Source organism: Chelonia mydas, chromosome 5 (genome assembly GCF_015237465.2).
Source record: "Chelonia mydas isolate rCheMyd1 chromosome 5, rCheMyd1.pri.v2, whole genome shotgun sequence".
Taxonomy (NCBI): Eukaryota; Metazoa; Chordata; order Testudines; family Cheloniidae; genus Chelonia; species Chelonia mydas.
Window position 1 is genome coordinate 106,549,785 of NC_051245.2, and position 26,195 is coordinate 106,575,979.

The 26,195-nt window shown below is 40.7% G+C and overlaps 1 protein-coding gene across 5 annotated transcripts in view; it reads right to left on the minus strand.

Annotated features, from left to right (window-relative positions):
• The window catches only part of TTC39B (tetratricopeptide repeat domain 39B), a 187,324-nt gene that overhangs the window by 50,551 nt on the left and 110,578 nt on the right, over positions 1 to 26,195 (minus strand). For all 5 annotated transcript variants that reach the window (XM_007061690.4, XM_037901991.2, XM_043546842.1 and 2 more), the window contains one exon: positions 1,991 to 2,095. In XM_007061690.4, coding sequence (XP_007061752.2) covers positions 1,991 to 2,085 — 95 coding nt within the window. In that variant the 5' untranslated portion in view covers positions 2,086 to 2,095. Of the gene's footprint in view, positions 1 to 1,990; positions 2,096 to 26,195 lie in introns of those variants that run through there.

Below are 26,195 nucleotides of genomic sequence, written 5' to 3' on the forward strand. Positions count from 1 at the left end.
TCCTTGGGCCGAGCACCTTCTGCTGCTGTATACATATATCACAGGCTGCAGCTTATGAGGGAGTCACACACTTCTTTGGTTATAAAGGTTGAGCTATACATCCAGCCAGTGCCCTCACTGTTCTCCCCAGCAGACCCCTTCCCCTATTCTGGCCAGGCCTCCGCAGTCATGCCCTTAGCCCACCCAGTCCTCCCTGACTCCAAGCCAGCCCCCACCCACTCCACCACACATAAGGGCAGCATGTACTTTCAGTTTGTATTTTCTAGTTTTTGGATGTTTAAATCTGTGTTACTTTAATGAGCCTCTCAGATCGCAGCTCACGGGGGGGGGGGGGGGGGGGGGGGAGGGTGAGTAGGGCTCAGAGTCCCCCTTGAAGGACAGAGATGCCCAGATCCTGGAACACATACAGGGAGAATGGCTCAGATTCTCTCCCATAGAGCCAGGGCACACCCAGAACCTGGCTTCCCTGTGGGGAGAGGGAAGAGAGAGGGACTCAAGTAGCAACATGCCCAGGAATCACTTATATATCTGCACAGAGCATGTGTAATTTATTATCTTTCAGAAAACAGTTACCTATACCTGTTAGCTGTACAAATTAGCAGGGCACATTTCCAGAAAACAAAACAAAACAAAAACCCTTGAGAGAGGTCAATTGTTGACATGTGCATACATTCAATCTCCGATTTCTGCTAAGGATAGGATTCAAATTTACAGTGCAGGGGCAACTCAGCTTCAGTGACCACAGTATGTTGCATTGAACCACCAAATTACTGTGACAACTGGCTGCCTGCAAACCCTCTTGAATAGTCTTGCTACACATGTACATCCAATCGCTTTGGGGTGAGAGTGTTTGGCACATACCGTTCTAGAGAGCTAAACTCTTTCTTTAATAAGGTTTTAAATATTGCTTTCCCAAAAGAGGCAACGAGTGCCATGCACTAACTAAGATAAATGTCAAGCAACTGAAATCAGTTGGAGGACAGAGTCATGGGCTGAGCCCTAGCTATGTGCAAAAATTTACAAGAACTCATTGGTTTTGTAAAATGCTGTTTTTTGCCGGGGGCTGTATCTCAGGAACCCCTTGGTCAGATGACTCCAAATTTGGATCACCAATCCTAGCCATACCCTCATTGGGTGCAGCATATTTCAAGATAACTGAGTAAGCTTGAAGATTTTAGAGCTCTCAAGAATCACTCTTTAAACAGGAAGCATTCCCAACTTTAAGTATATTTTACATGCATGCACTCACTCACTCATATATAAACAAAAGCATCCCCCATTTCTTTCAGATATTCCTTTCCAGTCAAAAGATTGTTCCTATTATCGTTAAAGGATGACCCATGTGGAAAATCATCATACTACAGGAATAGATTTATTTAATAGAGAAAATCTTTCTACTAAATTAAGCCTTTATAACTGTACTTTCATGCTGATTTTCTTGATGGGAGGAGGTGGCAGGGAGGAACAGGGAGAACTAGAAGGAAAATAACTTTTTCAAAAGTCGGAGTTAAAGCTAAATCCTGCCCATTGCTGTGCTGTAAAGGGAGAAGAGCAGCTCATCTCCAACTTCCAGGTAACACATATACCGCCATCAGGGAAGTATCAAAGTGCACTCCACAGCATTCCTCTATCCTGGCCTATTTTTTGAAAAACAGCCATATTTTGCAACAAGCCTTTTGTAACACATACAAGATGGCAGAATTTCTGCTCTCCCCCCTTCCTTCACTGCATATGCAAGGACTTGATTTAGGCCTTAGAATTACGACTAAAATAAAACAAAGTCCCTGGGTTGACTGACAGGGTTTGTAACTTCAGTATGTTTAAACAGAAACAGTATATACTGCGGGAGCAATGCAGAATTGGTCAGGAGAGATAAAATGGAAGTAATGAAAGCTACTATATTCAGAGGTCTTAGATTAGTGCTCAGCAACCAGATGGCATGCCTTACAGTATCTGTTCTCATTAATTCTAACAAACAAAATGAACTCACCATGGCCGAAGTAATTCCAGGGCTTCAGAAAATTTATTATTTAGAAATAAGTTCAGTGCCATTGAACATTCTTCCAGCGCACACTTGAGATCCATCTTGGATGCCCTAATAAAAACATACAAATATTAAAAAAAGGGGAAAGGGTAAGTATTCGAAACTGTCTTCAATAGTAATCTTTGCTTTCAGAGCTGAACACAAACTGCATCACAGCCCAACTGTTCCCTAATCTTTTATACTTAGTTTGTTACTTTAAATTCCTAAACAGCTGTTTAGGATGTAAGTTGCTGCAGAACTGTTTGCATTAACAGATTCCTCTAACCCTTTTTTAAAATGAGAAATAATCAAAGGATAGAAATTAGTTAATTTCAGAAACTAATTAATAGCTTCTTTCCTTTAGATTTACAGTATATGTTCCAAAAGCCATGTAGGTAGGTATTTTATAGTGGTTTTTTAAAACAACTTATTTATAATAATTGACTCTTACAAATCTGTTTTGTTTCAGTTTTCTAACAGCCATTGCTTTTATTCTGTGGGTTTGTTTTCTTGCTGTAAGGATGCTGATGATCTTCTTTGTTTACCATGACATATGTCATGCCTTCCTGGAATTAGCAGTCAATATGGAACGCAATCTTTTTATCAATTACTATTTATACAATACTGTAAATACACAAAATACTTAACTAGTCCAAGCTCTGAAGAGTTTGTAGTCTAACTCAGGAGAAATACAATACATAGCACCAGATTCTATATTGACTGCCATGTCTATGAAGGTATGATTTTTTTTGTTAGACAGACAGACTGAAATCCCTATCAACTGATAAAGTCTAAAGGAGTTTGGTCTGAGTAAGGACACCAGATTGGGCATTACAGTGGGCTTCACCTGAGTAAAAGAGGTTAAGCAAAAGAGAAGGCAGCAATCATGTCAGTGAGATTAACTTCCAAGCAGTGAACAGAAAGAGAGGACCTTATGGAGGAATTCAAAAGAGAGATTTCTTGGTGCACATGAATTGTGTAACTGTTATAAATATAGGCATACAATGTATGGATCAGGAGAAAGACAAAGGTGAAATGTTTGTTGGTGTTTTTTTTTACATATCTCCCTACCTGAAAATCCAGGTGTCCTTACTTACCATGAGTCTAACTGTGAAGGAAGAAAACCTACTTACTTCTAATAATGGATGAAAGTAGTTAAGAATCTAATGGTTTTTAATTGTCTTATCCCAGACCCTTTTAGGGCTATGACCAAGTATTGGGTCCCATTGGGAAGTCGCAAATTTCCCCTTTCTGCTGATATAAATCTCCCATTTCTTTTACTGGAAGGTCACAGGACAGTTTAAAACTGACATTTTTATTAAAATAAAACCTGTATCTGCTCAAAGGCCAATTCCTACCTATTCTGGGTCTTGGATCCAGTGTGATATCCAAGTGTTATAGTTTTTAAGCCCCAGCTATGTGCAAAAATTTTCAAGAACAGTGCGGCCAGTGTGATATTTTTCTGAGTGAAATTCTATGTTTATGAAGAAAAGAAGGAAATGTACAATTCTTTGACTGGTTTTTAAAAAATATTAACAATTTGAAGATGTTCAGATGTTTGGAATGTTAGAATAAATTGTGGGGATATGGATTAATGAGCAGAGCACAGATCTAGTTGTTAAAAGGTACAAGATAAATTCATTTATCATATGGCTCTGCAATTTATTATATAAATATCCCTTTCATGTGTGTGCACTTAAATATTCTACCAAATTATTAAATTTCAATTGAATAAGGTAATAGTTCTCCAATACAATTAAGAGAACTATGCAAGAAAATAAATACAGAGAACTGACAGGAGGGAATTAAGCTAACAAATAGATAAGATATAGTATAAACAACTTATAAGTACTTTAGCAGAAGTACTCCTCTGATTCAACTGTTCCAAGAATCAAAGTCTGCTGTAGTCCAAGACTCGCATTGACTTCAATGAACTTTAAATCAGGCACTTTGACATTATGCTGTTGGAAATACCTTATGTAGCAATACAAGTTATCTCCTTGGCAACATGTTGTGTGATTTTACACATTATATGGTGTTACCCTCACAAATAACTTGAGACATCTACCACATTGTTCACAAATTCTGAAAATGTTATTATTTCCCAAGGAGGCCTGTGATATTAAACATTCTATCTTTAACTGTACGTCTGACTTTAAAGGAAAATTGATACAATTTTCTTCATGAATCATGCTTTCCTCTTTCAAAATATGGTCAGTTTGAGCTCCCAGCTACATGCTTCTCAGATGCATCCTAGAACTACTATTTTCCCCCCACTATCAGTTGACAAATATCATACAGATGACTTTCATATATTATGATTATCCTCCAATCTTCTCCCCAAGTCTTTTAGTCTCTTGTGATGTCGTTATTTTAATTAACTGTATTAAAATTCTGCATAATGACTGCACGAGCTTCTATATTCTACCCCTCAGAAGCCAAATTTTCCTCTCAATTATATCGGTATATTGAAATTGCTCTGGTATAAAAGAGAATTGGGCCCTATGTATATTTGTATGTAATACATATATATGTATATATCCCCTGTCACAGGAAGAATGGAACAAGGTCTGAAGGAAAAGAGGAAGAATTGTAGACTGCACTGATTGGTATAAATTATGCTTCCCACTCTACTGCTATTATATCAGTCATTATGGACCCAGTATTACAGACCACAATCATTAAAAAATCACAAGGCCATCCCCCTAAAAATCATGAGATCAGCTTAAAAGTCATGAGATTTAAAAAAATTAATAAATATTCTATTCTAGTTATCTAATGTACTTATATGACCCCCATTTCCATAGTATCTGAGCACCTCTTAAACTTTAAGGTACTTCTCCTCACAACACCCCTTTCAGGTATGGAAATGCTATTATCCCCATTTTTCAGATGGGGAACTGAGGCACAGAGAAATTCAGAGTATATCTACACTGCAATAGAATACTCATGGGATGGCCCCGGCTGACCCAGGTCAGCTGACTTGGGCTCACACGGCTTGGGCTGCAGGGCTCTAAAATTGCAGGGTCTAAGAGCTCAGGCTCCAACCAGAGCCGGAATCTTTATACTGCAATTTTAGCTCTGCAGCCTGAGCCCTGCAAACCCATGTTAGCTGACCCGCACTCTGAGATTAAATGCCGTGGGTTTTTTTATCACAGTGTACACGTTGACTTGCTCAAGGTCATGCAGCTAGCCTGTGGCAGAGCAGGGAACTTAACCCTAGTTTCCCAAATTGCAAGCTTAGTGCTCTACCCATTGGATAATCCTCCCTCTCACTTTTTCTTTGCCTTCTGGCTTTTTAGTCTTTAGGGTGATCTCACTTCACTTTTTCAAGCTTTTGTTCAGCAACCAGGAGGATTAGGAACTTATTTTTTAAAATGAAAGTTGGAATTCCAACTACCCCATAATTCCAGCTGCTTGGGCTTTAAGAAAAATACTAAAAATTACTAGACGCATGATAAAAATAAATGCGTTAGCAACACTGTGGGCTCCAATCATGATCCCCAAGCTAGACTATGTGTTAATACTTGTTGTTGGCGTCAGTTGGAAAATGGTACCATCATTCTAGCAACCCTGAGAGTCTCAGGCAATTTGGGATTTACTATAAATAGCCATCAAAATAATCATTCAGAATTGGAAGAATACTTCAAAAATTCAGATAAATTATTTTATTCATTCCATTTTCTTGCCTCATAAATTTGGGATGTTATGCTCTTAAAACAGATGTTCTTTATCTTCTGGAGTTACAGTAGATCAGCCTCTACCTCCACAATAAACTGGGGTACGATCATCATTCTCCTGGTCCTCACTGGAAAAAGAGAATGGGAGGGAGCTGAGACCCAGAATGGTCCCTCTGCCCCTCTCTTGCTCCTTCCTATGAAGAAAGAAAAGAGGAGGGAGATAGCCTATCACCTTTCAGCAGAGAGAGTGGATAGTCATGTTGACAGGCACTGAGCTGCAGCATTGGGAGCACAGAAACCATTGTGGTGCCATGGACAGCATAGGAAGTTCTTGCTGCTGCTCAGAAGGCCTAGCCACAACTTTGAATACTTTGAAATAGAAGACAGTAAGGGTATGTTTACACTGCAGCTGGAGCATGCCTCTCAGCCCAGACATGCTAAAAACAGCAGCATGGACGTTGCAGCATGGATGGCAGCTCAGATTAGCTGCCCGAATCCAAGACCGCCTAATCCCTTTTGTCCAAGTTTGGAGGGCTAGCCTAAGCCACCACCCATGCCACAATATCCACGCTGCTATTTTTAGCACACTAGCTTAAACAGAGCTAGCACAAGTCTGTTTAACTGGACTGGGAGGTATGGTCTGAGCTGCAGCGTAGACATACCCTAAATTTGCAACACAAAAGGATCTTCGAGTCTAAGAGCACAATTCTGCAAGTCATTGCCCACACAAGTAGAGTGCAAGGAAAATTATTTATGTGAATAAGGGCTACTAATGTGAGGAAAAAGTGGCAGAATTGGAGATTAAATTAAACAAAATAAGAGTAGATTTTCAAAAGCGCAGGGCCAGATTTCAACATCCTCAGTTAGGGCCAGTTTTGAACAGAGCCCAGCTCCCATTTAAGCACATAAATTAGAGCCACATTTCCCAAATGCTAAGCCAACAGCCACTCTCATTATGACAATTAAAGCTAGATTTTCAGAACTGCTCAGTACTTCTGAAAATCTGGTCACTTATTTTGGTGCCTAAACAGGAGCTAAGCTCTTCTGAAAACCAAGTCTCAATTATGGGTGTCAAGCTCTTTTAATAGCCTGACTCTTAAAGGAAGAGTGAAAATAACAATATAATGTGAATATGCATTGCTATAGTTTGGCATCTAATAGTTCCAGAATTTACTATTTTTTGTATGCTCTGTTCAAGAATTATGCTTAACCTACAGTCTTAAATAGAGTATTTGGTTTTACAACAGAATTTCTTCAGTGTTAATCATGAGTGTGAGGGCGCATCTCTCTCTCTCTCTGAATTCAGTGGGAGATTTGCACAATTAAGGGCTGCAGGAGCAGACCTCAGTTTAGGCATGACAGCAGGCTGCCTATAGTTCCATTCAAAGAACTGCTGCTCCATTTAAATTAGTAAGTGTTTTACCATTCCCTTCAATAAGAGCCCGATGGACAGTCTCAGTGACTGGCCTCCATTGGTGGCCTGATTCTGAAAGATACTGAGTGCCTTCAATTCCAATTCAGTTCAAAAGTACTTACAATGTTGTATTAAATATAAAAAAAGAGTGTTCACTGCATTTCATCTTTATTGCTTTCCCCTTTAATTTTTATTTGGAAACTTCTTTATTAAGACAAAACAAGAATTTCATACTTATTTAAAACTTTGCTAACCACTTACCACCACCTAAGTGCACGACATAAACTAATACTGTTTCACGATTAGCAGCAGCAATTACAATTCATCATTAGACTGAAAACAGATCTACGGGAAACATCCCAATCAAGAGACTATCCCATTTAAGTGCAGTTAAGCAGGGCATCATGCTTTCCATGGTGCTCGAATATGGAATCACAATTTTCCTATTCTGCATAGAAGCATGAGACTCTCACTATTAGGCAGTCCAGAGAAATCTTGCTAGTTAGTGTTTTGTTCCCTCTGCTAACAGACCTTTCCCAGTATGGGCTGATAGATGTGCTAAAGCTGCCAGATCTCAGAAATGTTCTCCTTCTGTAGCAGTCAAAATTAAGGAAATCAAAAAACATTTCAAAACTTGGATGTTTATTGATCCATAGAGTAAAATGAACTCCAGAAAAAACAGAGGGTCTTACTCAGCACTGTTTTATTCAGTGTAAATCCATTAAAAGAATCAGGCCCATAATAGTTATTGTATTATTCATTGCACTATTTAAATAAAAACCTGTGTTTTGGAATATTTTTCCATGTACAGAACTCATGTTGCAATATTTGTCCATATACTACTGAAATCTGGAAGGGTTGCCAAATTGATGTACAGAAAGCTAAAAGATGCATGAAGACTGCCCATTGCATGTATTGCACATATGGTAGTATGGACATTTAATGAAGTATCATTTTGTAACACAACAGCAGGGGCAGAGTTAAAGCTGCTGTTAGTAATCTGCATCAAGAATCTGAGTACTTTCATTGCATAATTCATTAGAATTAATAAATTGGAGTTCGCATCTGAAAAGTTATTAATTCATGAAGGAACACACACTATACTAAACAGAGTGAGGAAGGCTTTGCAGTCTAATATTTATCTTTCATTATCATTAGATGGTCACCATAAAGAGCAAACTTTGATAGGTAGTTGTTTAAACTTCAAGTATTTAGCTTTTTCTTGGCTTTTCAAAAAGTTTATTATCCTATTTCCCAATTATTTATGGCATTTTTTTTTAAAAAAGAGCCTAAACTATTCCATAAACGTCTTCTCTTGTTAATTAAAATATACGAAGCAGAGACTTTGTTTAGTTTACACAATAATTTAAATTTCAAATAACATATTCACTTCCCTGGGCTTACTCCAGAGTTACACCAGTTTAACAGATACCAGAACTAGCTCTTTTGTTTTGGTTTAGTATATTTACGGTTACAATACATGTACACTTTCTTAGAACATTACATAAACTCCCAGATAAAAACTGGTTGAGGGTACATATCAGTAATTTACAGTGAGAAATCTATAGGGATGTTATAATTACCCCAGAAAACGTAATAAACCCAGGATATTCAAAGTTAAGGTTAAATTTAAAATAAATCTAAGCACATTAAGGTTTATCAATTCAGCGAAGGCACCCAATAACCTTAATTCTGCCTGTGACACACTGGCACCCCACTACTCACCATTGTCATGTAATTAGGATATGTTTTGTACAAAGTAGGCCTTGTGAGGTATCATTCTAAAAGTCTTGATCTGCTTGACATTAATATCTCATTGGATTGTATGTGCTATCATCGTATGTGAAGTTAACAAGTTTGGCTATTTATGTGTTACGGAAACATGTTGTGAGGTTGAAAACACCCACAGGCAGCCTTTCAGGTACAACAGTAAAAAGGCCAAACAATGTTAATGGCTTATTGAGGAAATACACATAAGCACAATGATTACCCCAGGAACTGTGTACAATGTAAACCTCTCAGATAGCACTACACAATGGGAACTGTTTCATAGAATATTAGGGTTGGAAGAGACCCCAAGAGGTCATCTAGTCCAATCCTCTGCTCAAAGCAGGACCAACCCCAACTAAATCATCCCAGCCAAAGCTCTTGTCAAGCCAGGCCTTAAAAATCTCTAAGGGTGGAGATTCCACCACCTCCCTAGGAGGAAAGTTGCAATAGAAGTGGTTACACCTTAATACTTCCTTCCTGTATTTTACATGCTAACCAATACCCTTTCTATAAATTATTTATCATTTTAATATATCTTAGTATTTAGACAGACTTGCAGCTTTCTTTCTTTTTTTTTTTGGTCTGAAAGGTGGATATTGGGCCAAAACTGCTTTAGACATGTGCCCTTGTCAGATTATAAGGATAAACAAATACATTTGTTCACTATGGATTTTAGTGGTTTTGCATTGTGAGGTATTGTCTTACTGCTTTTAAAAAGCTGTGGCTTGTACAAAAGGTGACACTAAGGAGAAGTGTACTCTCTTATCTCTGTGTTCATACGTTCAATACGGAAGAATAGAGGGATTTTCAAAAATTCTCCTACAGGAGGTAAACCTCAATGATGCAAAAATAATAAAATTATCATAATATATGCTAATGTTAGGTTAGAACATGATTGCCTGCACCTTTACTAAATTTTAGTAAATATTTACCTTTACTTTCATACACAAGGCTTGAAATAAAGTTGCTCACATGCTTATATTTTTGCTTAATTATATGAACTGTTCAATTATATGATCCTTAGGAATTCTGTCTTCTGTCAGCGTGACAGGCTTTCCAAGGATCAAGGAAGATAACATGTCTGTTATTCCCAAGAGTGTTTACAGAAACTCTGCAGCTTTATAACTTTTATTTCACTTTAATATTCTAGACTATTTTCTTTTATAATATATTTTGAATGAAGTACATAAGTGTTATTCTGATTACTACTTTGTATAAAATCTATGATAGGAGTCTAATTGCAAATCGTAAATGTACTGCAATTAGTGAAGAACTTTTGATCAGAAAGGCAAATAACCAACAAGACTATTGTACCAAAGACCAAGGGTCCTCCCTCTCATATGAGATACCAGTTTGGTATAATAAAACTTTGTAGTGTATATACATAGCCTAAGTTATAAAAATGGGCTTTTTCACCCTTTCTGCTCTTCATAGAGAAAAACCTCAGTTTCAAACTCCTCCACATGCCGTAAAGAATTATAGAAACATTGAAATTATTATAGGTACTCTAAAGTCTTCATTTATTTAACGTTAAGTATAACATTTATAGTTGGGAAATGTTTTGACCACATCTAACCCCCATGTTTCCACTTGCAGGTGAAACCTTTGTTTATTCCTTAAATATTTGAGATGCCACACGTTTTAGAGATGTATATTTGCAAATACTTTATATCCAAATGCAAGCTTCATCTAACTGTCTGATACCATTACTATGTGAATAGTAATATGTTTTATGTATAAGCATAACAAGATCATTTGATGCTATCACTGTTCACCAATATAAGAAAACACATAACCATAAAAATGATTGATGTTAATTGGAGAATTAGTTATCTAACAATGCTTTAGCCACCTCTTACTAAACACAAAAAAACCAAAAACTACCTTTCCAAAAAAGGAGAGACTGAGCCTTCTATAATGACCATTCAAGTTTAAAGATTGTCTCTCTATGATTCTTAAAGACAAGGTGGGTGAGGTAGTATCTTTTATTGGACCAACTTCTGTGGGTGAGACAGACAAGCTTTCAAGCCACCCAGAGCTCTTCTTCAGGTGTGGGAAAGGTACTCCAAGCATCACAGCTAAATGCAAGGTAGAACAGATTGTTTAGCATAAGTAGTGAGCACGTATTCTAAGGGAACGTCTTCACTGGCAACATGGCACTGGCAGCAGCGCTTTAACGTGGCTTGTGTAGTGGCAGCATAGTGCTGGGAGAGGGCTCTCCCAGTGCTCTAAAAAAAACCCCACCTCCACAAGGGGCGCAGCTCCCAGCACTGGTGCACTGTCTACGCTGCCATGTTACAGAGCTGAAACTTCCAGCGCTCACAGATGTGTTTTTTTCACACCCCTTGTGAGAAAGTTGCAGTGCTGTAAAGTGCCAGTGTAGACAAGCCCTCAGGAACCATTCAAGGACTTTCCCAGACCTGAAGACGACCTTGGTGAGCTGGAAACAACAAAAGTTGGTCCAGTAAAAGATATTATCTCACCCTCCTTTTCTCGTTTATGTCCTGGGATCGACAGGGCTACAACTATACTGCATTTAAGAATCATGTTGTTTGCAGTGTTATTGTAGCCATGTTGGTCCCAGGACATAAAAGAGAAAAGGTGGGTGAGGTAATATCTTTTATTGGACAAACTTCAGTTGTGAAAGTGATAAGTTTTTGAGCTTCACAGAGCTCTTCTTCAGATCTGGAGAAGGTATCCAGAATGTCTGAGCTAAATACAAGCTGGGACAGATTGTTAAGCTAAAGCATACATGCTGTAGAAGACCATTTAAAATGAAGTGGGCAATTAACACTTAGCAGGCATTAAGGTGTGTTCTAAATTGTTGTAATGAGCCACGAAACCAGTGTCTGATTACTCCATGATTTTTGATGTCTAGCAGAGTAGTGAATTTAAGTTTCCAAGCTCATCTTTTGAAGGTGTTGTGCAGGTTTCCTTTGAGGATTAGGACTGAGAGGTCTGATCTGGAGTGTTTTGTTTTGTGAAAAAGTGGTCACACATGGGTCATATCGTGGTTTTGTCTTTCATCAATTTCTATGAAAGTTCATCTGAGAGCACAGTGATTGTCTGGTTTCACCCACATATTTGTTGTTGGGGCATTTGATGCATATTTCACACCCAGTTTTTTTCATGGCACAAAAACTGTAATGATCCAGTGGGTGGTTTCATTCACTGGGGGATATCCAGTCATATGATTCTTTTTTCTTACAACTGTCGGTGAGAGTTGTGGGTGGTATCATCTTTGTTGTGACAGACTTCCTTATGGTGGAGTTGGTGCAAGGATTCTTCTAGTTCTCCAAATATTAGTATGGTATCAGGTTCTGTGGTGGGCAGACGTTCAGTTCCTGGGAGAGTGCAGATACTGCAGTTCAACTGAAATCCTCAACAAACATTACATCCACCACAATTACTCTTCCACTGAAAGGACAGTGATACAGTCCCTGAAATCCAACCACCAGATAGCGATCAAACCAGCAGACAAAGGGGGTGCCATTGTAGTCCTTAATCATCATGACTTCATCAATGAGGCCAACAGACAACGGTCTGATACCACCTACCATGAAGAAATCAAAGACGACTGCACACCACAATTCATACAGGAATTTAGTGATACCATCAAATCAGTCCCCAAACAATTCCAAGAAAAAACTTTGCAACCTCATCTTCTACGAACCCAACCCAGGGATAGCTACATGCTTTCCAAAGTACACAAACAAGGGAAACCAGGCAGATCCATCATATCTGGCCATGGCACACTTATCAGGACTCATAGAATATCAGGACTCATAGAAACCATTCTCAAACCACTCACCACATAAAGGGCCAGCCTCCTCAAAGACACTACCGACTTCCTCCAGAAACTCTGAAACATCATCAACCTCTCCCAGAGCACCGTGCTTGCCACCTCCCTACACACCAATAACCCTCACTATGATGGCATTGCTGCCTGCCTCAAATACCTATAAGATAATACACAATGCTAGGAAATCCACCCTAAACACATTGCCAAACTCATCTATTTCTTCCTGACCCACAATAATTTTACATTCAACAACACTTTGTCCAAATCATGGGAACAGCCATGGGTACTAAAATGGCTCCCCAATATGCCAATCTCTTCATGGGCCACCTCAAGGAAGAACTTCTGGAAAAATGCACCATGAAACCAATGATTTACCTGAGATACATTAATGATTTTCAACCTTAGGACAGATGACCTAAACTCCCTCAGATTTCTACCATGACTTCAATAACCACCACAAATTCATGAAACTCTCTAGAACACTCCCAAACCAGCATCAACTTCCTGAACACCACAGTCAGCTGCAACAATGGACCCCTACGAACAACTACATACAAGAAACCCACAGATAACCACCCGCGACACCAAGAAATCTGTTATCTACAGCCAAGCACTCAGATACCACAGAATTTGCTCCAAAGAGAAAGTGGGGGATAAACATCTTAAAACCATCTTCACTAAACAAGAACACGCCAGCAGAGAAGTAGATCGCATCATGGCACAAGCCAAATACCCCAGGAGAACCTACTTTAACACAGGAGGGGTAGAGGGGGACAATACCACCACTGATTGCACATCCCTACTTGTCACCTACCATCCTATACTGGAACTCAGGTGGGATATCATCAAAGAAACCATTACAACCCATGGGACCACATCTTGAAATAAATCTCTCTAACACCCTCTTCTGGCCTTCAGAAAACTCTTCCACTTTGCCAAGCTCATCATCAGAAGCAAGCTCCCCACAGACCAGGACACACTAACTCAAAGCAGCCCCAGACCCTGACAGAACAACGGACATAAAACATGCTGACATATCTCCATTGTTATGATGATCAATACTCCCTACAACACACCTTTCAAGAGCCATGGTTCCTACACATGCCTATCACAACATGTCGAATACCTTAACCAGTGCCCCAAAAGCCCCAGCATCAACAATGTGGGTGAAACTAGATACCACTACACTCTCAAATGAACTCACAAAGAAAAATGTTAGACATATGACCCATGGGCAACCACTTTTCTCAAAGTGATCACACTATTTCTGACATCTCAGTCCTCATCCTCAAAGGAAACCTGCACCATTATTTCAAAAGATGAGCTTGGGAACTTAATTTCATGACTCTGCTAGATGCTAAAAATCATGGACTAAACAGAGACACTGGTGTTATGGCTTATTATAAAAATGTGTAACACGCCCTATCGCCGGCAAAGCCTTAAGTAAGTGTTCTTCTACAGTATGTGTGAACCCCTTGTGCTTAACCATTTGTTCCTTCCACCAACAGAAGTGGTCCAATGAAAGATATTACCTCACCTACCTTGTCCCTTTAAGAATAATTTAAGTTTTAAAAGACTATTTTGAGAGCTGGAAGACCATTATATGGAAATACAGTAAGCATGTTTAGATTCATCTGAAGCAGAATTTCAACTTCTATAAACAGTTTTAGTTATCTAGGATACACAGAGACAGGACTCCTACTAACTTGGAAGAATAATATACTTTGGTCTTAACTTACCTAGAGAAGAATGGTCCCACCAGAGGCAGGCCCACTCTAAGGTGCAATCTTTGTTGAACACTGTCCACAGAAGAGTGTGGCATATAGAAGAGACTGTAACTGAAGTAACCATTGTTCATTGCTTGTTTGTTTTCTGTTTCATTTTGTTTTTCCTTTCTTTAATAATAAAATAGTCAGCCAATAACTGTGATATTTTACTTGTCTTTAATTGTAGAGTCCCCTAAGAAATGGCTAAAATAATGTGTCACATCCGTGAACTGTCATTAGAAGAGACAATTAAGATTTAGCCTACCATTTCTTGTTTTTCTAGCCTACAAAATTTTAGAAATATGGAGTATAAAGTTCTTGAGACTCAACAATGTAAAAATACCCCTTTCTACTACACGCTCCACTTATTTAAATCATGTGAGTCAACATGTTAAAAATGAACGTACTTCTTTGGCTATACCTAGTAAGAAGTACAATTTTATCTTTAACACTTTGTATTTAAGAGGTACAACTTTTGTGAAGTTAAGATCTTCAAGATCTGAAAGATTTTTTAGAGATTGGTCTAAAGTAACTGCTTTCGCTCTGGCTCACAGACTCTCAGTTGACCTCAGCCCTTTATCCTCAATTTTCTGCAGGTGATGAGAACAAAACTGATTGCTACAGAACACAACAGTCCAATTTTTTCAACAATAATTTATTTATAATTTATAATTATTATAAACAAAAATGAAGTGCCCAATTCTTCTTCCACTGAGGTCAACTGCAAAGCTCCCATTGACTTCAATGGGAACACAATTTGGTCATATATTTACAAACAAAATCCAAAGGCAAAAAAATTAACAGCGCAAAGTAAATTTTGAAAAAGCTAAATTTCCCAGAATTCTTTGATAAAACTTGCTGTACAGATTCACGTCTGCACTTTTAAACAAAAACACTTTTCCCTTGTAGATTTTAAATGAAGACTGACACCTGTCGTCATAGTTCTGTGTCTCTAAATCAACAAAGTTCCTTCCTTCCTACCCCTCTGCAGTGCTCTTGGATTCTGCTGGTTCTGAATAAAAAGCAAGGAACTGGAAAAATAAGCAGAAGTAACTATAATGTAAGGTGGGTTTACTTCCTTATATGGAGAAAGTTTAGTTTTTCACAGTACCACACAACTGCAGATCAATACCAAATAAACATACCAGATGTGGAACTAAACCAAATGCGTTAAAATGTATGTTTTTGTGAGAAAGAGCATGCCAAAACAATAAAGACTTACTCAGAGTCTTAAAGGGAATCAGTGTATGAGTCAGCACTTCAACAGAAATCCAAGCAACTGTGCAATGACTACGGTCTCTACATATGAAGTGTCACTTTCCCCATCTAGGCATTCTTGTTATGTGTACACAAAGAAGATTCCCAGAGCTGATAAAACCCCCCACCTATTTTATCATCACTAGTAAGTGAGTTCCCAGAGTCTTCTCTCATTTTTACTGGTGTAAATCCAAACGAACCATTAATGTCAATGGAATTAACCTGGATTTACACCAGTATAAATGAGAGCACAATTCAATCCTGAATAGTAAAAGGAAAGAGAGAAAAAGAAAGATACTATATTCAGATTCTCCATAGATAGGTGGCATTCCTTCTATAAAACGCTAATATGCAAGTGTGCAGTTACTTTAAGGATGACAACTTTAGAAATTTGTGTAACAATAAAAATATAGCTTCCTCCTTCAATTATTTCAAAATCTTCTGAATATTGTTGAATAAACGTGTGTGTTTTGAATGATCCTAATTGATCATATGTTTTGGGCCTGAGCTATGTACATTCCCTTAGAAGTAAGTGATTTTTTTTCATTAATAAGGCACTGAAGTTCAGATCAGTTTAAGTAGCAGTTTTAGTAAGATGCTATAGTCAGGTACTTTTCAGTCTGTCTTTATATTGCAAGTTTAGGTGAGTTTGGTCTGATGATTTCTGTTACATGTAGCAGAACTTACAGTAAAATGACAATCCTGACATAAAAGCTTGAGCATTAAGAGAGACAAATCATTAAAATAGTTTGCAAGTTAACCCCTTCTACTTTTTACAAAAAAGACTTAAAAGGAATTAAGCTTTGCAAACATAACAGAGGACTGTTAGCATAAAGTAAGCTTCAGAAATGCAAATGAAACACTGTTCATTGGAACACTTCCTCGGAACACTGCTGGAAATTCTTTCAGGGGAAACAGTTACTCAGAGTCCTAGTACTTCACACAATACACAGTGACCTTTCATCAGTGTAGTTCAGATATATGAGAGAACTCTGTTAAAAGGCAGGTTGTACTTCACTACAGTTAAATATAAACGTGGAAGACTAGGCTATACCAAAACTAAATGTTTGTGGGAAATTTAGGCAACATCTCGTGCAATTATCCTTCCCCCACAACCAACCAACCAATTCTGCTCAGAAGAGAGGGAAACTCAAGTAGGAAGATTTTGTGCAAGTCTCCTTTTATTTTCATTTTATTGCTCAGCATTTTAGCTGAATAAAGCTAAATCTGAATTTTAAAGGCCAGATTCTGCAACCTTTATTCACTGAAGTTAATGAGACTCATAAGTACTACTTAACATGAGTAAGGATAACAGAATCTAGCCATTATACTTTTATTAGAACACAGACTTTCTAAGAAATTAGTTATCAGCTGCTTTACCACATAACCATAATTACCACCTATTCGGATCAACAGCATTTAGTTGTCTTGTGGTGGGCGGTTGACAGGGCTTTTCCTTGTTACACTAGAAACTGTTTTGGGATACTTCATTTCAAGGACTAGTGTACAACATTAAAAGATACCAGAATCTGCCCCATAACTATATTTTGGTTTGTGAATCATTACAGTGAATCTTACAAATTTTGTCCTCAGGGACAGGATGCTCACCTGAAGAAAATCAAGGGTTTCACAAGTTCTATTCATAACATGTTTTCTACAACATATAATAGACATTTACAGATATTCCCCTATAAACCTCAAATTTAACTTAGTGCTCACAAGCTAAGCAAGTATGGGCCTGGTTGTATACAGATGAAAGACCTCCAAAGAAAACACAATATACTACAGGAAATGTATTTGTGATTTAGCAGCAGTTTTTCTTCTTGTCATTAATAAAGTATTGTTCCAGCTGGCATTGTGCTACTGAAGGTGCCGTCTTTAGAAGAACACATAAAATTTAAGTCCTAGCCATTGAATACTTTTCGTACAAATGCTCTATAAGAAAATTACCTCCTAACTACAAAAATTCACTTCCTGTTCTCAACTGCAGTATTACTCAGCACTTATACACTGCTGTCACCCTCAACTCAGGTTATTGTATTCTGGGAGAATGGTAGTGTGAAATGACTGATACAGGGTGTGTACATATCCTACCCACACAATGTATCTCTTACATGCACATCTATTCTCCATTGCAAATTCTGTATTGAGTCGGCATATGTAAATTCCCTTTTATGTATATGGGGATTTCAGACACAAAAAATGAATGTAGAAAATATAAACAGAGGTCTGCAGTGCATAATCAAAAAGAGAAACTTTATCCATCATTTAAATGCTTTGGTCCTGGAAGGTGCTATCACAATGTATGACATTATTAACAAATCATAAACCAAATTTTGAAATGTAGTTATTTTTTTCTCTTAAATATATGAAAAAGCAGGGCTTGGAGTGAGCCCACACTGTTTCAGCACTTCACTGGTAGCCTCAGCAGTTTCTTCCTATTTTAAGCTTTCACTTATCAAAAATGAGATTCTAGCTCTCATAGTTGTGAAGATAATATTCCAAATGTGCAAAAAGAAAAGGAGTACTTGTGGCACCTTAGAGACTAACCAATTTATTTGAGCATAAGCTTTCGTGAGCTACAGCTCACTTCATCGGATGCAAATGTGAACCAAATCAGTGCTTTCTTTCCAAGTCTGCAGACAGGCAAACAACAGATCTGAAACAGTATAAAACTGTGCCCCATTCAACCCTTCGGATGTTGTGTTATCTACAAAGCCTAATGATGACAATTTAAGTCTCAACATTGTTATCTATTTCAACAGTGGTTATTTTAGCAGAAATGTCACGCTACTGTTTTCATCCTCTGTGGTTGCATAATACAAAAGTTAAATCATATTATCTATCCTCTGGAGCTACTGCAGGAGTTTTCTCATCAGTGTTTTAGCCAGTCCATTTTTCAAATGTCCCACAGGCCTAGTCTACACTATGAGTTTGTTGGATTTAGCAGCGTTAAATCGAATTAACCCTGCACCCGTCCACACAACGAAGCCATTTTTTCGACATAAAGGGCTCTTAAAACCGATTTCTGTACTCCTCCCCAACAAGGGGATTAGCGCTGAAATTGACATTGCCGTTTTGAATTACAGTTAGCGTGGACGCAATTCGAAGGTATTGGCCTCCGGGAGCTATCCCACAGTGCACCACTGTGACTGCTCTGGACAGCACTCTGAACCGGATGCACTGACCAGATGTATTCAAAAGCCCCAGGAACTTTTGAATTTCATTTCCTGTTTGGCCAGGCAAGCTCATCAGCACAGGTGACCATGCAGAGCTCATCAGCATAGGTGACCATGCAGTCCCAGAATCGAAAAAGAGCTCCAGCATGGACCGAACGGGAGGTACTGGATCTGATCGCTGTATGGGGAGAGGAATCCGTGTTATCAGAACTACGTTCCAAAAGACTAAATGCCAAAACATTTCAAAAAACCTCTGAGACCATGAGGGACAGAGGCTACAGCATGGACGCCACACAGTGCTGCGTGAAATTTAAGCTCAGACAGAAAGCATACCAGAAAACCAAAGAATCAAACAGATGCTCCGGGACACAGCCCCAGACATGCCGCTTCTACGCTGAGCTGCATGCAATTCTAGGGGGGGCCGGCACCACTATCTCACCCCTGTCCGTGGACTCCAATAATGGGGTACTCTCTGCCATGCCTGAGGATTTTGCGGACGGGGCAGATGATGCTGATGAGGACGAGCTTGAGGAGAGCACATAGCACACCGTTCTCCCCGACAGCCAGGATCTTTTTATCACCCTGACTGAAATATCCTCCCAACCCAACCAAACCAGAGAAGGGACCTCTGCTGAGTGTACCTTTTTAAATATAATACATGTTATAAAAGCAAGTTTTTTTTAATTATTAAAGTAGCCCTGCGGACTTGGGATGCATTCATGGCCAGTACAGATACTGGAAAAGTCTGTTAACGTGTCTGGGGGATGGAGCGGAAATCCTCCAGGGACATCTCCATGAAGCTCTCCTGGAGGTACTCTAAAAGCCTTTGCAGAAGGTTTCTGGGGAGAGCAGCCTTATTCCGTCCTCCATGGTAGGACACTTTACTGCGCCATGCTAGCAGCAAGTAATCTGGTATCATTGCATGACCAAGCCTAGCAGCGTATGGTCTCGGTGTTTGCTGGCATTCAAGCAACATCCGTTCTTTATCTCTCTGTGTTATCCTCAGGAGAGTGATATCGTTCATGGTAACCTGGTGGAAATATGGGAATTTAGTTAAGGGGACATTCAGAGGTGGCCATTCCTACTGGCTGTTTGCCTGTGGCTGAAAAGAAATCCTCCCTGCCGTTAGCCACGCGGTGGGGGGGGGGGGGGAGGGGCATTGGCGCTGAGCTGTTCACGTTAGGCTAGCAGGGGTCTTCCCTGATACCAGCCATGCGTGGGGTGAGGAGTAAAACAATCATCTCAGAGAACTGGCTGGTGGGCGGGGGGTGGTTAGTTTGGTTTCTGCTGCTGCACGTTAACAGGAAAACCGCAGCACTAAATGTCCAACTCAACGTGCTTTGCTTGGTATGGGAGAGGCTGTTGTTATGAAGGTTGCAGAAGCCGAAAGACTATGGCTTACCATGGCTGCCTGCAAGCCAAATTCTGTCGCCAGGCACTGCATGTGTGATCTCTAACACCAAAGCCCCAGGCACTCAATATAAGATGCGAAGTGCAACCTTGTACCAAAAATCACATGTGCTACGTAATGTGAATAGTGTTGTTCACCATGAAAAAGAGTATAGCCATTGTTCTTTAAAATGTATCTTTTTAAATACTTCACTCCCTTTTTTTCCTCCCGCAGCTGCAAATGTTTCAAGCCTCCCTCCTCCACCCCAAAGGCTATCCCAGATAAGGCGGCGAAAAAAAACGCACGCACGATGAAATGTTCTCTGAGCTCATGTAGTCGTCCGGCACTGAAAGAGCTCAGCAGAATGTGTGGAGGAACACAACAGCAGAGTACAGAAAAGCGGCTGATGAACGTGAGGAGAGATGGCGGCAGGAAGATCAGAGGAGGCATGAGGAAACGCTGGGGCTACTGCAGGATCAAACGGACATGCTCCGGCGTCTGGTGGAGGTTCATGAACGGCAGCAGGATCACAGACTGCCGCTGCAGCCCCTGTTTAACTACCCTCCCTCCTCCCCAGGTTCCACAGCCTCCTCACCCAGACGCCCAAGAACACCAGGGGGGAGGCTCCAGGCACCCAACCACTCCACCCCAGTGGACAGCCCAAGCAACAGTAGGTTGTCATTCAACAAGTTTTGAAGCGGCTTTTTCCTTCCCTCCTACCCTCCTCCCACACCCCACCCAGGCTACTTTGTGAGTTATCTCCCTATTTTTATACTCAATTAATAAAGAATACATGGTTTTTAAATGACAGTGACTTTATTTCCTTTGCAAGCAAGCTGTGATCGAAGGGGGGAGAGCGGGTGGCTTACAGAGAATTTAGAGTCAACCAAGGGGGAGGGTTTTCATCAAGGAGAAACAAACAGAAGTGTCACACAGTACCCTGGCCAGTCATGAAACTGGTTTTCAAAGCTTCTCTGATACACAGCGCTTCCTGCTGTGCTCTTCTAACTGCCCTGGTGTCTGGCTGTGCGTATTCAGCGGCCAGGCGATTTGCCTCAACCTCCCACCCCGCCATAAATGTCTCCCCCTTACTCTCACAGAGATTGTGGAGCACACAGCAAGCAGCAATAACAATGGGAATACTGGTTTCGCTGAGGTCTGAGAGAGTCAGTAAACTGTACCAGTGACTCTTTAAATGTCCAAATGCACAGTCTACCACCATTCTGCACTTGCTCAGCCTATAGTTGAACAGCTCCTTACTGTCCAGGATGCCTGTGTACAGCTTCATGAGCCAGGGCATTAAGGGGTAGGCTGGGTCTCCAAGGATAACTATAGGCATTTCAACAACCCCAACAGTTATTTTCTGGTCTGGCAAGTAAATCCCTCCCTGCAGCCATTTAAACAGACCAGAGTTCCTGAAGACGCGCGCGTCCTGAACCTTTCCTGGCCATCCCACGTTGATGTTGGTGAAACGTCCCTTGTGATCCACCAGTGCTTGCAGCACCATTGAAAAGCACCCCTTGGGGTTTATGTACTGGCTGCCCTGGTGATCTGGCCCCAAGATAGGGATATGCGTTCCGTCTATAGCCCCACCACAGTTAGGGAATCCCATTGCAGCAAAGCCATCTAGTATGACCTGCCCATTTCCCAGAGTCACTACCTTTGATAGCAGCAGCTCAGTAGCAGCAGCTACTGCGTTGGCTACTTGCATCACAGCAACCCCCACAGTAGAATTGCCCACTCCAAATTGATTACCGACTGATCGGTAGCTGTCTGGCTTTGCAAGCTTCTACAGGCTATTGCCACTCACTTCTCAACTGTGAGGGCTGCTTTCATCTTGGTATTCTTGTGCTTCAGGGCAGGAGAAAGCAAGTCACAAAGTTCCATGAAAGTGCTCTTACGCATGCGAAAGTTTCGGAGCCACTGGGAATCATCCCAAACCTGCAACACTATGCGGTACCACCACTATGTGCTTGTTTCCCAGGCCCAGAATTGGTTTTCCACGGCATGAGCCTGCCCCAGTAACACCATGATCTCCAAATTGCCGGGGACCGCGGTTTAAGAGAAATCTGTGTCCATGTCCTCATCACTGCGCTGCCGTTGCCTCATTGCCTGGTTTTTCAGGTGCTGGTTCTGCATAAACTGCACGATAATGCGCGAGGTTTTTACAATGGTCATAACTGCTGTGGGGAGCTGAACAGGCTCCATGCTTGCCATGCTATGGTGTCTGCTCGGGCAATCCAGGGAAAAGGGCGCGAAATGATTGTCTGCTGTTGCTTTCACGGAGGGAGGGAGGGAGGGTTGACTGACGACATTTACCCACAACCACCCGTGACAAATTTTTGGCCCCATCAGGCATTGGGAGCTCAGCCCAGAATTCCAATGGGCAGCAGGGACTGCAGGAACTATGGGATAGCTACCCACAGTGCACCACTCAGAATGTCGACGCTTGCCACGGTACTGTGGACACACACCGCCAAATTAATGCGCTTACTGTGGACGCATGCACTCAACTTTATGCAATCTGTTCCCAAAAATCGACTTCTGTAAAATCGGAGTACTTTTGTAGTGTAGACATGGCAATACAATAGGACTTTCAATGCTCCTCTGGTGAGGATGTTCCACAGTCTAATAGATCTAACCATTAGGAAGTTTTTCCTAAATCTTTGGGACTAATTTTTTCTTTTAAAATCCCTCCCCCCCTTATCTTTACTTGTCTACCACTGCTGCAAGACAGACATCAGAGAAAAATGAGAAAAAGGGCCAATAGTGACCAAAGGAGGGAAGGAGAGAGGAAGCATCCATAAAGAAAAACAAAACAAAACAGAGAATAGCAGAGAGGGAGCCCTCAAAAGAAGATGGAAGCATGAAAAATGGGAGCAGGGAAGGAACAGCTGCCATCAGGGGAAACAATAAGGGAACAGAAATAGAGCAGGAAGAGGAAGGGGTAGCACCCTCCCAGGGACAGAGGAAGGGGAGACGGGGCAGCACGCTACAGCAATAAGGGAGGGAGCCAACTAGAGAATGGGAAGACGAGAGGAGATTACCATTCTCTGTCCCCTGCAAACTTCAAGCCTTACAATAAAGTATCAACAATGTTAGGGAAGGTTCAGTTGTTACAATACGTAAGAAAGCAAGGGGACCAGTCTATCTGGATCACAGTTCCTTCTGCTCCCTCTCCAATTTCGTTTCCTTCACCCACAAATCCCACTGTGCTTTCTCCCACATTATCTCTTATGCTGGGAATACCCATCCAAAATCCATCCATTAAATCTCTCCCCATCGCCACATTCAAATCACTTCTAAAATCCCACTCTGGCAGGGCTGCCAACAAAAAGTGAATGCACTTGTATGACGCAAAATAAGATTAAATAAAGCTTGAACCACCAAGACATAGGAATGCCTAAAATGAGCAACTATATACTATATTTATAATGTGTGCCCTTTGCCCCTCACTTATTTACAAATAATTGAGACTGTCAGTTCTTTGGTACACTGGCTTGTCTTCAATATGTTTTTGCAAGTGCCTAGCACACTTGGGGACATTATGAAATAACATAACAATGCAAGACTGAAAATACAACAAATCTGTTCCATTAATTAAGATCTAAAATATTGACTATTTAAAACACAATTACCAGTCACAGCACATCACAAATAAAGATTGTAGCTGGAATTTCCATACCTAAAGTTAGGCTCCTCCAGGAAAAATTAAGCATCGAAACAGAAGAGGAGTGGTTTTCAAAGGTGCTGAGTAACCACAACTATAGCTACCTTCAATAGGATCTGTTGATGCTGACCACTTTAATAAAGTGCCTAATTATGGATTAGGTTCCTAACCAGAAGTGTGTAGAAACTGGAATTTCTATTTCCAAAGCACAATGAAAGCAAAATTTTGAAAATTCCCATAGAATAATGTCATTTTGGGTCACCTGAAACAGTCCATTCAGATTTTGGCTTTTTAAAATTTTTATATTTATAATTAAGGCTACGTTTTAGTCACAGGTATTTTTAGTAAAAGTCATGGACAGGTCATGGGCAGTAAATAAAAATTCACGGCCCATGACCTGTCCATGACTTGTACTATACACCCTTAACTAAAACTTGGACCAGGGGGCCATGGGTGCTCTGGGGGAGTGACCCCCGCTGGTGCAGGGGGTGTGTGCGGGGAGTGGCACCTGTAAATGTGGGCAGCGTGTGAAGCGCCCAGCCCCTCCACCTAGGAGCTGCAGGGACATACTGGCTGCTTCCGCAGAGCCTTCCCAGTCCCGCACTCCGGCGCCCTGTCCCAACCTTGAGCACCCTCTCACACACAAACTTCCCCAGCAGCAGTCAGTGCTGCTAGACCAGGGGCTGCCTGATCTGCTCAGGCAGCCCTGGAGCCAGCCGCACTGGCCCCTGCAGAAGTCACGGAATCCGTGATTTCCATGACAGACACACAGCCTTATTTATAATATATAAAATAAAATTTTTAAAAAGTAATTTTGAAACAAAAAAGTCAAAACGTTCCATTCCAATGAAGTAGAAACGGGTCATTTTGACTGTGTCAAAATACTTCATTTTGATTTTTTTTCAAACTGAAATTTCACCAAAATCGACATGTTCATGTGAAAAATTTTGATTCTCATGGAATGAATTTCCCATCAAAAAAAAAAAAAAAACTCAACAAGCTCAATTCCTTACACAAAAGGCACCTTGGTACGGAGAAAAAAAAATTATTTCAGGATTCAGTTATTCCCCCAGTGGCATCCCCAGAAATATTTCCCATGACACACACTGTCCGTCCCTGTGGATCCATTTCCACTGTTGCTACTGGCCTCAGGGCCTTACCCACCAAGTCTGCACCACGCTCAACCCCCACCTTCCACCCCAAACCACCCAGATGGAGTGTCACTCCCTGAGAGGGGACATGGGCAGCTGGAAGTAGGGAGAGGCCAGGCAGGCACCCAGGGTGGAGCTCTAGTGCAAGAGCTGGCTCCATGGCAGTAGCAAGGAGGAGCAGCACTGGCCATCCCATCGCTCTGTGATAGAGGAGCGACAGAGCAAAAACTAAGCGAGCGACATTACAACCTGGTGCACTGGAGTCATGGTAGCACCACTCACGTTTGGACCCAAGCTCCCCCTATTCATGACAGAGGGCCAGCTGGACCAAACCTGAGTGGGCAGTGGTGCAGCCAGTGCTGCTACTCCTCCGCAACACTCAGCACATATGGCTGTGGTTCCCATTGCCATGGGCTGTCTGCTGCAAAGCAGGAAGAGGAGTGTAGCTGTGTTTATAGCATTGCCTACTTCCCTACTGGACTCTGAGAGGGCAGGCCAGGAGCTTGACTGGTCTGTTTCAGCCTATGGGAGCTCCTGGTTAAAATGGCTCCTCTCTTTTGCAAGGGACTTACAGGTGGTTTCAGCTCTCTTCTACCTACTGAGTGGTGCCCACAGGGCAGAAGAGGATAGAGAATTTCCCTGAAATAATATATTCCATCCTCATGTCCAAAAGTTTGACACCACTAATGCACATCTCCTCTCCTTTATTTTTTTAAGATCCTAATTCTCTCTCTTCTGTATTTTAACCTAAAAGTGCCATGATTTTCACCCAAGGATGGTGTCTTCATTTCAGAAGTTAGTATTATACATACCAATAGAAGTACTAATTGTTCTAATAAAATATATCTTTGCTGAAATATAACTTTGGACACTTCTTTTGCGTATGAAGATGACAATCCAGGGGAATCTACTTTCTTCGATGGCCCCCTCATGACAGTATGTGAACATCTCCATAATATTAATGAATTTATCATCACTACCTCTCTTACTCTGGGGGCATTCTGTGCCAAAAAATTAAAAATTCTGTGCACAATATTTTAAAATTCTGCAAATTTTATTTGTCAAAATAACACGAAATAATCACACCAGTTTC